Source organism: Carcharhinus amblyrhynchos, chromosome 1, assembly GCF_965287045.1.
Source record: "Carcharhinus amblyrhynchos chromosome 1, sCarAmb.v2.hapA, whole genome shotgun sequence".
Classification (NCBI taxonomy): Eukaryota; Metazoa; Chordata; class Chondrichthyes; order Carcharhiniformes; family Carcharhinidae; genus Carcharhinus; species Carcharhinus amblyrhynchos.
Genome location: NC_137324.1, coordinates 30,530,473 through 30,545,131, shown reverse-complemented (window position 1 = coordinate 30,545,131; position 14,659 = coordinate 30,530,473). Strand labels below are relative to the sequence as shown.

The 14,659-nt window shown below is 40.7% G+C and overlaps 1 protein-coding gene across 2 annotated transcripts in view; it reads left to right on the top strand.

The window, feature by feature from the left end:
* smad2 (SMAD family member 2) overlaps window positions 1-14,659 on the top strand; it is a 134,905-nt gene that overhangs the window by 111,122 nt on the left and 9,124 nt on the right. For both annotated transcript variants that reach the window (XM_080205877.1, XM_080205789.1), the window contains 2 exons: window positions 1,296-1,508; window positions 12,250-12,387. In XM_080205877.1, coding sequence (XP_080062003.1) covers window positions 1,296-1,508; window positions 12,250-12,387 — 351 coding nt within the window. The remainder of the gene's footprint in view (window positions 1-1,295; window positions 1,509-12,249; window positions 12,388-14,659) is intronic.

Below are 14,659 nucleotides of genomic sequence, written 5' to 3'. Positions count from 1 at the left end.
GTCAAACACGACTCCCCCTTAACGAATCCGTGCTGCGTCAGATTGATCAAACCATTCTTTTCTAGGTGCCTCGCTATTTCTTCTTTGACGGATTCAAGCATTTTTCCAACAACAGACGTTAAACTAACTAGCCTATAATTCCCTGCCTTTTGTCTGGTACCTTTTTTAAACTATGGCGTAACATTAGCTGTTTTCCAATCTTTCGGCACTTCCATGGAGTCCAGCGAATTTTGATAAATAATTACTAAGGCATCGGCTATCACATCTGCCATTTCTTTCAGAACCCTGGGATGCATTCCATCCGGTCCCGGGGCCTTGTCTACCTTCAGTCCCATTAGTCTATCAAGCACTACCTCTCTAGTGACAGTAATCGCATTAAGGCCCTCATCTCCTACCATCCTTCTATCTTTAAGACCTGACAAACTATTTGTGTCCTCCTCCGTGAAGTCTGAGGCAAAAAACTTATTTAAAGCCTCAGTCATTTCCTCATCGCCCACCGCTAAATCCCCCTCTCATCCTCCAAGGGTCCAACATTCACTCTAGTACATAATACTTGATTGGCACTCCATCCAAAAACTCGAGCATTCACTCCCTCCACTCTGGACCACGTGGCAACATGATGTAAAATCTACAAGATGCTTTGTATCAATCCACCAAGGCTCCTTTGACAACACTTTCCAAACCCATGACTTCTACCAACTAGAGCAACAAGGGTAGCAGATGCATGGGAACACCAGCATCAAATTCTCTTCCAAGCCCCATACCATCCTGACTTGGAACTACTGCTGTTGCTCTGTCAAAATCCTGGAACTCCCCTAACAGCACTGTGGATGTACCGTATGTCATATGGGCTGCAACAGTTGGAGAAAATGGCTCTCCACTGCCACCTCGAGGGCATTTAGGGATGGACAACAAATGTTGATCTCGCCAACAACACCCACATTCTGCTCAAAAAAAAAGCTTTGTGTACATAGTGCAGTAATAATCCCATTTGCTTACACAAGTTTGATGACAATGAAATGCTTTGGGGCCTTTGAGAGATATAAGATTCTACATAAATATAAACAATCTGCTGTTATTGAATCCTTAATTGTTTGTATTCTACCTGTTAGATTAGTAAACTTGCTTTAGTATTGTTTATTCAAGGAAATAGTGGAGTAAAATTTTGATTTTAAAATACATTCACCAGAACAAAATTAAGAGACCATGGTTGATTTTACGTGGCACCTCATCCTATAAGGGATCAAGGTATGATTTTGAATATAACAAAAACATTTTTGCCTTGCCTGTTTCAGATCTACAACCTGTGACCTATTCGGAGCCAGCATTCTGGTGTTCAATAGCATACTATGAGTTAAACCAGAGAGTTGGCGAAACCTTTCATGCATCTCAGCCTTCATTAACTGTGGATGGATTTACAGACCCATCAAATTCAGAAAGATTCTGTTTGGGTTTGCTGTCCAACGTCAACAGAAATGCAACAGTTGAGATGACGAGACGACACATTGGTAAGTGTGTATGTATTTTTAATTATTTTTTAAGATGTGGGCTTTACTAGCAAAGTCAGCATATGAAACCCGTCCCTATTTTCTATTGAGAAGATAGCAACTGAGTTACTTGCTTGGCCATTTCAGAGATAGTTTCCAGTCAATTGCTGTGGATGAGGAATATCGTGGACTGGGAAGGACAGCAGATTTCTTTCTCTAAAAAGAACTAGATGAGCTTTTATGACAGTGTAGTGGTTTCATGGACAGCATTACCAATGTTAGCTTTTTGTAACAAACTTGCTATGTTCAGGAAAATTTCAGTTTACATCAAAAGACCAGAACTGGACCTAAAAGTCAAAGAATGGAAACCTCTTTTTAGAAAAAAGGACCGTGGTTCTGAGCTATATAAATAGTAATGGAGAAACTTTTAAAGTTGATACTATTATTTCGTTACTTGTTACAATATTTGCAATGTGCTCCTTTGAGCATGATTTTGCCTTCAACTTTCTCAGCCCCAATTTACTGCCCCTCCTTTTTTATTTAACCTTTCTCTTGACCAATGCATGAATTACTACTTTGCAAGATGGATCATAAACTGATCGTACTGTTGGAGAGAATTAACTTGTATTTATACATTACTCTTACCAGTGAAGCTGGTGGAATTTAAATTTAGTTAAATCTGGACTATAAAGCTAGTCTCAGTAATGGTGACCATGAAACCATCATCAGTTATTGTAAAAACCTACTTTGCTGATTCAGAAAAGAAAGATACCATCTTTACTGGCCTGGCCTACGTCTGACTCGAGACCCACAACAGTGTTGTTGAATCTCTGAGATGGCCTGTCAGGCTGTGTAGTTCAAGAAAATTAGGGGTGGGCAACAAATTTGGGCTTGCCAGTGGTGCCCACGTCCCATTAAAGAGTAAAGAATAAGTATCTTCACTGATTTCTCCCTCAGCCTGTTCACCGAGTGACTTGGCATCCTTGATGATATTAGTCACCATCCCCTTGACTTTAAGTAGTAAAGGCAGTGTCAGTAATCCTAGTACCAGATAGATCAGGCAAAAGCAAGACAGAGAGCCAGGGAAGTCCAGATTAAACTGCATTTATTTCAATGCATGAGGCCTGACGGGCAAGGCAGATGAACTCAGCATGGTTGGATATGTGGGACTAGGATATTGTAGCAATTACTGAAACATGATTAAGGCAGGGACAGGACTGGCAGCTCAATGTTCGAGGGTACAGATGCTATAAGAAAAATAGAACAGGAGGCAAGAGAGGAGGGGGAGTTGAACTTTTGAGTAGGGAAAACATCACAGTAGTACTGAGAAGAAATATATCCGAGGGTTTGGATACTGAGTCTATATGGGTAGAACTGAGAAGTAAGGGGGAAATCACTTTGATAGGGTTGTTCTATAGGCCCCCAAATAGTGGGGCGAAATTGAGGAGCAAATATGTAAGGAGATTGCAGAGAGCTCCAAGAAAAATAGGGTGGTAAGAGTTGGAGATTTTAACTTTCCCAACATTGACTAGCATAGCCATAACATTAAAGGGTTGGATGGAGAGAAATTTGTTGAGTGTATTTGGGAGGAATTTCTCATTCAGTATGTGGATGGCCTGACTAGAGAGGGGGCAAAACTTGACCACCTCTTTGGAAATAAGGAAAGGCAGGTGACAGAAGTGTTAGTGAGGGATCACTTTGGGACCAGTGACCATAATTCTATTAGGTTTAAGATAGCTATGGAGAATGATAGGTCTGACCCAAAAGTTAAAATTCTAAATTGGGGCAAGGCCAATTTTGATGGAACCAGGCAGGAATTTTCAAAAGTTAATTGGGGGAGTCTGTGGGAAAGCAAAGGAATGCCTGGTAAGTAGCAGGCTTTCAAAAGTGTGTTAACCAAGGTTCAGGGTAAACACAGTCCTCTTAGAGTGAAGGGCAAGGCTGGCAGAAACCTGGATGACTCGGGATATTGAGGCCCTGGTCAAGAAGAGGAAAGAGGCGCATGACCTGCATAGGCAGCTGGGATCAAGTGATATCCTTGTAGAGTGTAGGAGTAGAACTAAGAGAAATCAGAAGGGCATAAGGGGGACACAAGATTGTTTTGACAGTTAAGGCAAAGGAGAATCCAAAGAGCTTCCACGAATACATAAAGGGCAAAAGAGTAATAACGGAGAGAGTGGGGCCTCTTAAGGATCATCTGTGTGCAGATCCACAAGAGATGGGTGAGATTCTAACCGAGTATTTCTCATCTGTATTTACTGTTGAGAAAAGCATAGATGTTAGGGAACTTGGGGAAATAAACAGAGATGACTTGCAGAGTGTACATATATATAGCAGGGGGTGCTGGAACTCATAAAGCGCATCAAGATAGATAAATCCCTGGGACCCAACGAAGTGTATCCCAGGACATTGTGGGAGGCTAGGGAGGAAATTATGGGTCCCCTAGCCGAGATATTTGAAACATCAATAGTCACAGGTGAGGTGCCTGAAGATTGGAGCATGGCAAATGTTGTGCCTTGGTTTAAAAAGGGCTGCAGGGAAAAGCCTGGGAACTGTAGGCCAGGGAGTCTCTCATCTGTGGTGGGTAAGTTGTTGGAAGGGATTTTGAGAGACAGGATCTACAGACATTTAGAGATGCAAGGACTGATTAGGCACAGTAAGCATGACTTGAGTGGAAAATCAAGTCTCAAATTTGATTGAGTTTTTTGAAGGGGTAACCAGGAAGGTAGATGAGGGCAGTGCAGCTGATACTGTCTACGTGGACTTTAGCAAGGCTTTTGACAAGGTACCACGTGGTAGGTTGTTGCATAAGGTTAAATCTCACGGGATCCAGGGTGAGGTATCTAAATGGATACAAAATTGGCTTCATAACAGAAGCCAGAGGGTGGTTATAGAGTTGTTTTTCAAACTGGAGGCCTGTGACCAATGGTGTGCCTCAGGGATCAGTGCTGGGTCCACTGTTATTTGTCATTTATATTTAGATGAGAATATAGGAGGCATGGTTAGTAAGTTTGCAGATGACACCAAGATTGGTAGCATAGTGAACAGTGAAGAAAGTTATCTCTGATTGCAATGGGATCTTGATCAGTTGGGCCAGTGGGCTGACAAATGGCAGATGGAGTTTCATTTAGACAAATGCGAGGTGATGCATTTTGGTAGATTGAACCAAGGCAGGACTTACTCAGTTAATGGTAGGGTGTTGGGGAGAGTTACAGAACAAAGAGATCTAGGAATACATGTTCATAACTCCTTAAAAGTGGAGTCATAGTTGGACAGAGTGGTGAAGAAGGCATTTGGCAAGCTTGGTTTCATCAATCAGAACATTGAATATGGGAATTGGGACATCTTGTTGAAGTTGTACAAGGCATTGGTACGGCCACACTTGGAATACTGTGTGCAGTTCTGGTCATCCTATTATAGAAAGGAAATTATTAAACTAGAAAGAACGCAGAAAAGCTTTACTAAGATGCTACTGGGACTTGATGGTTTGAATTATAAGGAGAGGCTGGATTGACTGGGACTTCTGTCTCTGGAGCGGAGAATGCTGAGGGGTGATCTTATAGAGGTCTATCAAATATTGAGGGGCATAGATAAGCTAGATAGTCAATATCTTTTCCCAAAGGTAGCGGAATCTAAAACTAGAGGGCATAGGTTTAAGGTGAGAGGGGAGAGATGCAAGAATGTCCAGAAGAGCAGTTTTTTCATACAGGGTGGTGAGTGTCTGGAACAAGCTGCCAGAGGTGATAGTAGTAGAAGCAGGTACAATTTTGTTGTCTTAAAAAACATTTAGATAGTTACATGGGTAAGATGGGTATAGAGGAACATGGGCCAAATGTGGGCAATTGAGATTATCTTAGGGGTTTAAAAAAAAGTGTGGCGTGGGCCAAAAGGCCTGTTTCCATGCTGTAAATCTCTATGACTATGATTCTTTTATGCCCTCCTGCGTTCCCTTAATCTATCCCTGTGTTAAATTTGTCAATCTCTGTTCACAGCCATCCCTTTAACCATGCTATCTCATGTGACTTGGCTGCTCTCATGCCATTCACAATGCCATCTCTGATCACTTTGAGTCGCATTCCACCATCTTCCCCCTCCCAACCATAATTCCTCTTCGTCAGCCTCTGGGAAAACTCTTAATTCATTGAAAGTTGTTTTCAAGTTCCCAATCTGGCATTTGATTCTCCATTTCTACAGCCACCAGTCTGATCAACACACTGTCATTTCCAATTACGATGTTAAAATTGCTATTTAATCAGATGCCAAAACCACTCATTATTTCAGGACCAGAATGCAAAGGTAAACCGTTGTTATTTTCTGTAGTACGGATTTCTTTTAAAAATCCCTCCACCCCACGCCACCACACCACTGTCTTCTTTACCTTCAATTCCCAAAAGCCCGTGTGAGGAGCTTGTGGGCTTCTTTGTCACTAAGTTTTGAGATCATTTAATCAGCTGCTTCTGCCAGTTCTCTTCCTTTTCGTGGCCTATGTAAGGCTAAACCAGATGTCTGGAATATCCACCTGACTCTGCATTCCTATCCTTGAACTTGTAAAAAAAAATACTGTGGATGCTGGAAATGTGAACTAAAAACAGAAAATAAACTGATGAAAGATCGTCTCGACCCAAAAGGCTAACTCTGTTTCTTTTCACAGATGCTGCCTGACCTGCTGAGTATTTTCAGCATTTCCTTTTATTGTTTCACACCCCTCTGAACTCATCGTGTTTTAGCATGCAGGTGCAGCAACCACTTAGGAAAGCAAATTGCCTTATTGCAAGGGGGCTGGAGTAAATTGGGCCTATATTCTCTGGTGTTTAGACGAATGAGAGATGACTTCATTGAAACATAGAAGATTCTGAAGGGACTTGATGGGATAGACATGAGAAATAGTTTCCACTGTTTGAGGAATTTGAAACATGGTACACAGTTTCAGGATAAGGGTGATCATTTAGGACAGAGATTAAGAGGAATTGTTTCACGCGAAGAATGGTGAATCTTTGGGATAGTTTGCTCCAGATCGTTGTGGATGCTGTATTGCTGAATAAGTTTCAGGCTGGAATCGACAGATTTTTTTGTGTCTTGGGATCAAGGGATATGGGGAGGGGATGGGAAAATGCTGTTTGATTTGATCAACCAATTGCTGTGATATCCTGTTACATACCTGGCATTGCAGTAGCACTGGAACTCATGCATGATTTTGCTTAGTTGTAGACAATGTCTTTTTGGATGGATGGTAGCATCTTGTTAGTGGAAAATGCCTCTTGCGTTGCTACTGCATAGTAGCAATATAAGAACATAAGAAATAGAAGCAGGAGTAGGCCATCTGGCCCTTCGAGCCTGCCCCGCCATTCAATAAGATCATGGCTATGAATATGAAATGGCTTCCTTAACTTTGCTAAACCCAAAACAATACTTCTGTTTTGAAATGTCATTTGACAAATGGGCAGTACCTTTTGAACAATCTTGAGTGCGCTCGTAGCTACACTAACAATCAATTCAAGATAATCAGTGGACCATGTAACGTGGCTCATTCACACTTGCCAGAAGTGTTAGTACATGAGATTTGTTCTTTACAAACAGAATATTTTCAAGCCTTGTGTCTTTATTGAAGCTTGGCTGAGCTTAAAGTTCCAATTGCTTTCTCCAGTTGAGGGTAAACCAGTGATTTATTAAGGTTTGTCCTAACTTCTTTGCTTTTGTACTGTATGGGCCTTTTAATAAAGCTTGGTATCCTATCTGCCTCATTTACCATTTTCCCTACTTGCCTCCAATGATTTGAGTCCATAAATCCCCAGGTCCTTCTGCTGTGACAGCTGCTTTAGCATTGTACCATTTATATTGCCCCTCTGCATTCTTCCTACCAAACTAATCAAATTTCACACTTCCTTTCATTAAATTTTAACTGCTTCTTGTTTGCCCATCTTACGAATTTATCTGTGTTTTTGAAGTTCAACAGCTTTGTCATCTGCCAAATTTTCAAATTGTGGTCTGTATTCCAAAGTTGTCTAATATATATCAGGGAAAGTAGGGGTTCTAACAACTTCGCCCCAATATAAACCTTCTTCCATCCTGAAAAACTACCATTTTCCAAACTGCTGAAAAATCAAGCAAGTTAGTTAAATAGGCTGTGACTGTAACATATCTGTGCTGGTTTTCCTTGATTAACTATTTGCATTTGGCAAAAATGGCTATTTGTCGAGATTTTTTTTGTTTCTAAGTTCCCTGCCACTGGAGGTAAAACAATCTGGGCTTATGCTTATACCTTCAAATGAAGGTGTAACATTTGCAAATCTCCAGTTCTCTGTCACCACCCTATCCGTGGTGACATATCAACTACTAAATCTTTCCAATACTTCAAATTCACTTTTTTTAAAAACATCAGGTGTCTTGACTATCTCCTGTTTCACCATGACTTGAGGAGCCCATTCTTTCTGTGCAAAGTACTAACTTTGTACCTCGGCCATGCCCTGTTAATACATGTGTAAATGCCCTTTCAACCCTGCTCCTTTTGCCATCCTTTAACTTTTTAGATGCCCACTGAAGACTTTGGAGTTCCCTTTTATGCTATTTGCTGTTGTGCTGTCTTTGCTTCTATTGTGGCTTTATCAATTTAACTCTGAACTTTCTATATTGAGTCTGATTCTCAATTATATTGTCTACTTGACATCTGTTAGATCTACTCTTTTTCTGTTTCATTTACTCATGGTCTCTTTTGTAATCAGAGGATTTTGGCATTAGTTTACAATTCTTTTTCCCTTTCATGGGTAAGTACCATAACCATACCAAAATTATCTCTTTAAAGGCAACTCGATTGTTCAGTTACAGTTTTGCCTGTACATCTGACATTCCGATTTATCTGGACTACAGCATTATTATCCTGTTGAAGTTTACCTTTGTTCCTTTCATTAATCTTAATCAAGGTTGCTCTGTGTTCTTTTCCATATCAAACCTAAACATTATGGTACAATTATCATTGCCCCTTTAATATTTTCCTACTGACACCTTGTTGTGCAGAATAGGTTTAAGTTCAACCGATTTATTTGATAGTAAACTCACAAGCTTCCAAGGTTTACCTCTTCGTCAGGTGAATGAAGAGTTCTGGCCTCAGACAGAGCATATAAAGCACTGATAACCAAGTTCCGCACACATGAGGACGGTTTCAACAGGGATCTTGGGTTCATGTCGCACTATCTGTAACCCCCATGACTTGCCTGGGTTTGCAAAACCTCACTTACTGTACTGTATGGAGTCAATACACATCTCTTTAACCTGTGATCAGTGCTCCTTCCACTCACATTGTCGGCCACTTTAAGACTTGAATAGCAGGTTAGGTGTAAAGATTCGCATTCTAATCAGTAATCTGTAAACTGTCTGTGTTTTATATGCTCTGTCTGAGGCCAGAACTCTTCATTCACCTGACGAAGAGGTAAACCTTGAAAGCTTGTGAGTTTACTATCAAATAAATTGGTTAGACTTAAACCTGGTGTTGTCAGACTTCTTACTGTGTTTACCCCAGTCCAATGCCAGCATCTCCACATCGTGCAGAATAGGCCCAGCAGTGTCTCCTTTCTCATTGGATTGGAAACAAGTTATGTAAAAAATTGTCCTGAATATACTTGCCCTTTTCCATCCTTTATTGTTACTATCTTAGTCCCTAGGATAATTAAAGTCCCCCATTATAACTGCTCTACTTGCACATGTTGATCACCTGTAATGCTTGCACGTTTGATTGCCTGTAGAATACACTAAGCAATGTAATGGTACTGCTTTGATTTCTTAGCCCTAGCCAAATAGATTCTGACCTTGACCCTTCTCTCTCCAGCACTGCATTGTTTTGTTTAATCAATACTAACACCCATTGCATTTCCTTCCCTATATTTCCTGAATATCTTTATAACCAGAAATATTTAGTATTCTATCTTGCCCTTCTTTGAATCAGGTCTCTGTTATCGCCAGAGCATCATATTGCCACATTTTATCTGTACCATTGTTCACTGCGCATTTGTGTACATGCGCACTATTCCTGCACCATCTCCCCAGCATGCACTTCTCTATCCTTGATGTCTTTAGTTTCTGACGTGTGGTACTGGCAATAATCCAGGTCCAACTTGCTATTTTCCTTCCCAACTCCTTAAGCTCTTACTGTGGGATCACATCCCTCTTTCACCTTGTGCTCTGCAACTACTCCATGATACCCTTGACCCTGGTACCAGGCAGCTGACATACCACTCTGGATTCAAGTCTGCAGTTGCTGAAACATCTATTCCCCTAACTATTAACTATCCTGTTATTAATGCATTTCCCGTCTTACGTTCCATACAGCAAAGCCAGCTGTTCAAAGTTACCCCTTTCGTTAAAAAAAATGCTTGAACTGCTTGACTTTGCTCAGCATGCCAACCCCAATTTCTGAAGTCCTGGCATGTGCTATGGTCTGCCAAATCCTTACCTATCTTTCTTGGCACTTCCAGTTTTATTCAATCTAATGAGATTTCCACAGTACTTACCATGGTACTGCAACAGCTCTTATGAGAGTCACAGAAGATATCTTGTATCACTATGACAAAGATAATTTCTCCTTGTCCTTCTTGACTTGTTTGACCTAATTGATCTCTCAATCCTCCTGCAGTATATCTCAATGGGACTGCACTCACCTGGTTTCACTTTTGTCTAGCCATTTGTAGCCCAGGAGTTGCCAACAGTGGCTTTTCTTCCTGCACCCATGCCATTATCACTGCTATCCCCAAAGGTCTACCTGAATTGTCATCCATATGCTTCCCCTTAGCAATATAATCCAAAAACACTGCGCCAGTTTTCATGTGTACAGAAATGATATGCAACTGTATCTCACCACAGTGTGACAAGTATTGGGAACCCTGAATAACGAAGGGTTATTGTGATTATGATCTTGTGAAAAAGGAAAGGGAAGCATTCATAAAGTCTAAAAGGCTTGAGACAGATAAAGAACATAAAATAAATAGGAAGTAACTTGAGGAAGGAGTTAGGAGACATAAAAGGGGTCATGAAAAGTTGTTGGCAAACAGAATTAAGGAAAATCCTAAGGTATTTTATGCGTATCCAAAGAGCAAGAGGGTAGCCAGGGAAAGGGTTGGTCGACTGAAGGATAGTGGAGGGAATCTATGCATGGAACCTGAGAAAATGGGCGAGATACTAAATGAATACTTTGCCTCAGTATTCATCAAAGGGAAGGACTTGATGGATGAGGAGCTTAGGGTAGGGTGAGTAGATATTCTGGTCATGTCGTTATTAAAAAGGAGGTGACGTTGGGCGTCTTAAACAGCATTAAAGTAGACAAGTCCCCAGGGCCTGATGGGATCCACTCCAGAATATTGAGGGAGGCAAGGGAGGAAATTGCTGGGGTTTTGACAGAAATCTTTTTATCCTCATATTTTATTTTTAATCACTCCTTCATTGGCAGCTGTGACAAGGCTATATGGACTTTAATAATACTAGTCAAATGCCAAAGCCATGATCTCTGGAATTTCCTTCCTGCTAGGTTTAATGCTCTCCTTCTTCTGTACTATAACCATGCGATTCTATGGAACCTAGCTTCTGTTCTTCCTCCCTTTCCACCTTTAAGTTGCTCCTTAAAATCAATCTTATCATCTGCCATAATATCTCCTTGTGTGGCATGATGTCTGATTTTGTTAGGTAATGCTCCTGAGAATCACCCTGGCATTTGTTTTGTTTAGTTAAAGTTTAAAGTTTATTTATTAGCCACAAGTAAGACATTGTGATTAATAAATCCATTATTAGTGTTTGCAGCAACACTGCAATGAAGTTAGTGTGAAATTCCCCTAGTTGCCACAGTCCGACACCTGTTCAGGTCAATGCACTTAACCAGCACGTGTCTCAGAATGTGGGAGGAACCGGAGCACTTGGAGGAAACCCAGGCAGACACAGGGAAAATGTGCAAACCCCACACAGACAGTGATCAAACCGGGAATTGAACCCAGGTCCCTGGCACTGTGAACCAGCAGTGCTAACCACGTGCTACCGTGCCGCCCCAATGTTGAAAGCACAATATAATTTCTTGCTGTTGCTGTAGAAATCCTTTCGTGGCCTCTGGATGCTCTAAAATGCTTTACAATAATATAAGAGATGTCATAGCCTGTCAGTATGAACCTTGCTGTGCTTAGGCAATAATGATATAGTGACTGGATAATCTGTTTTGCAATGCTGTTGGTCGAGGCCTAAATATTGACCAGAACTCTTGCTCTTTTTTAAATAGTGGTATTAGATCTTAGGTGGCACTTCCATCAACATGGCTATGCTGCCACAGTTATGCAGTGGAATTTCAACAGAGATTGTGTTCACCTTCCTGCAGTGGGATGTGAACCCACAAACTTGTCATTTGGGGTTGATTATGTTACCACTAAGCCATAGCTGATTATTCAGATCAGAATAATTGAGTTTGATTAGTCCTCATGATACCATTGTACTAATTTGAATTAGTGCAATGATCCATTAATTGTGCAAAATCCTTTCCCACTGTTTATAATGGACAGAATAAGACATTATTGCATCCTTCCACTGTGCATGCATGCTTTGCTTTTTTGTTCCATCATTATTAAAGTCCATGTGTCATTTCTTAGTTTATTTTCTTAATCTAAATATTCCCTGTATATAATTCGTATTTTTGAAAAAAACATCTACCGTACTGGCTTCTGTTCGTAGTATTTTCCCTAATGTCTTGTTTCGAAAATAGAGAAGTATTCCTAAGTTTTCCTGTGTTTTTCCCTTTTAGGGAGAGGAGTGCGGTTATATTACATTGGTGGGGAAGTTTTTGCAGAGTGTCTGAGTGACAGTGCCATCTTTGTTCAGAGTCCAAATTGTAATCAAAGATACAGCTGGCATCCTGCGACTGTATGCAAAATTCCACCTGGTAAGAACAGTTTGTGTTCAGACATTGTGAATCCTTGTTTTCCGTCAATATTGCTTGTGTAATGTACCTCAAGTTCTACTTTTGAATACTTTGTTAATACTCATAACTTTTAAACCCACCTGTCAAGGAGCAGTGCCAAGAAATGTTTGATTTGCTAAGGTACAGATACACTGTGCAAATCCCGTGGCATAGAAAACAGCTGACCCAATTCTCATTCCTTGCTGACTAGGACTGAATTTGCATCTGTAGCTCTTCTATAAAAGATTTGAGGGATGTCTGTACATGAAATTGAGCTTATATGGGAGGTGAAGTGGACAAGATGGCAGGGCAGTGTCTCAAGCATAAGGCTTTTGGTATTTGCTCAGTTCAAGTCATAGGAATGGAAACCTTGGGCATAAATATTATGGTTGAAAAAGACTTCTAGAATAATATAGAAAAATGGCATACAGGAGTTGAAGGTGAAGTGGGAATTCTTCTGTCCATGGGAATCGCGGACCACACAAAGGTCCATTGACCTCGGGCGGGATTCTCTGGTTTTGGGGGGAGCGCGGCCAGAGCACTCCCACCCAGTGTGTGTAGAGTTGTTTTTCAAAGTGTTAGTGAAGCCTATATGAGCAGGTATGTGAAAGAGGACTCTGGTTGGGGAATTAGATTAGTTGATGTTTTGTGTCTGAAGCAGGAAGGCGACTGAAATTATCATTTAATAAGATGTAGAGGTCCAGGAGGAAGTCTAGGCTGGATGCTTTGAACACGCAGCTAGAAAAACCCAAATGAAATGGTGGGACAGTGAGCATATGGTGGTGAAAATGATGCATTCACGGACTTGGTAGGGAGGGTATGGATTGCAAAAAAAGTAATAGTTGTATTTGGTCAGCAGAGCTGAGGATGTGCTTTTCAGTGGAAAGGAGGCTCGAGGAACTTGATTCCTTGCTCTTGTTAACTGAACATGTAAGTGATGGAGTAACAGCACCTTTAGAAATTGTTTTAGTTCAGATCAGCTGAATTTTTTTGTCATTGTTGTGTGGGAATTGGAGAAGAGAGACTGCAAGATTGTACTAATTATAGTAGAAAGCCACCATTGATGGAAGATGTTCTAGTCTTGCATCTTGAATTACCTGGAAACTTGAGGTCAATAATTGCGTTTTCCATGGTGATGCCTTGGCCAATCAGTCGACTTGCCAACTGATCAGCACCCTTTTCCTCTTGTAGTGTAAATTGTTGAGTTAGTTTGAACTTTGGCATTCTTGTGTTTGTCCTGATGAGTGCAAGATGAAAAGCTCCAGCAATGGAAGACCAAATATATGAATACACTTAAGATGCCTCAGTATAGGAGAATGGGAGTTTAAGGGATATGTTTAAGCGAATGAGACATGGCCAAAATTACCTCAGTACATCACTATGAATATGATGTGGACCTGGTGTTGTGAGACTTCTTACTATGCTCACCATGAATAAAAGAAGCAAACCTCCAGAAAAGAGCTGATGTTTGCCAACCAAGAACTCATCTGGATTTTCTAAAATTACATTCTTATTGTCTATGTATTCTTCAGGTTTCACACTCCTGTAAGAATTGAGTTTAGCACTGGAGATTTATGTAGCTTTGAGAAAAACTACTTCAAAATGTCAACTTCATTCCAAATTGACACTTTCACTGTGTGGTGATGGTATATGTGGCTTGGTATGCATGAGTTGCTTTTAACAACAGTGCCTCACTTGACTTGATTAGTGCCTTGCTCTGTGCAGAAATTTCTAAGAAAGCAAGAACATGCTGTATTATGTGTACTGTGCATGCGTGTTGAACCTGAATTTCGGAGGAAACTGGCACAGCAGCATGTAGAGTCTCATTTCAGCCCGATTCTTCTCCAGCGGCAGGGTGTTGGATAATGAGAAGAGAATTTATCGTTTTGAGAGGGAAGTAGTTCCATACATGTTGCAAGGTCAAAATTCTGGAACTCCTTAGCTGTCAGCACTGTATATCTACACTAAATGTCTGTAGTATCACAAGATGGTTAGCCAACAACTTTTTAAGGATAATTGGAGATGGAAGATAAATGCTGGTGTTGCCAGCAATGCCCACATCAATGAACAAATAAATAACTAAAATGTTCAAATTGACTATTTTTCAAATTGTGGAATGTAACATGAGCTTATTCAATTTTTGCACAAGGAGCCTCATTTCATTTTACCCATCACTCAAACAGCCAATGAGCTAATATCAGAATGATTAGATTTGGCAGAACAGGATATGTGAATTTTAAAGAAACGTTTTGGT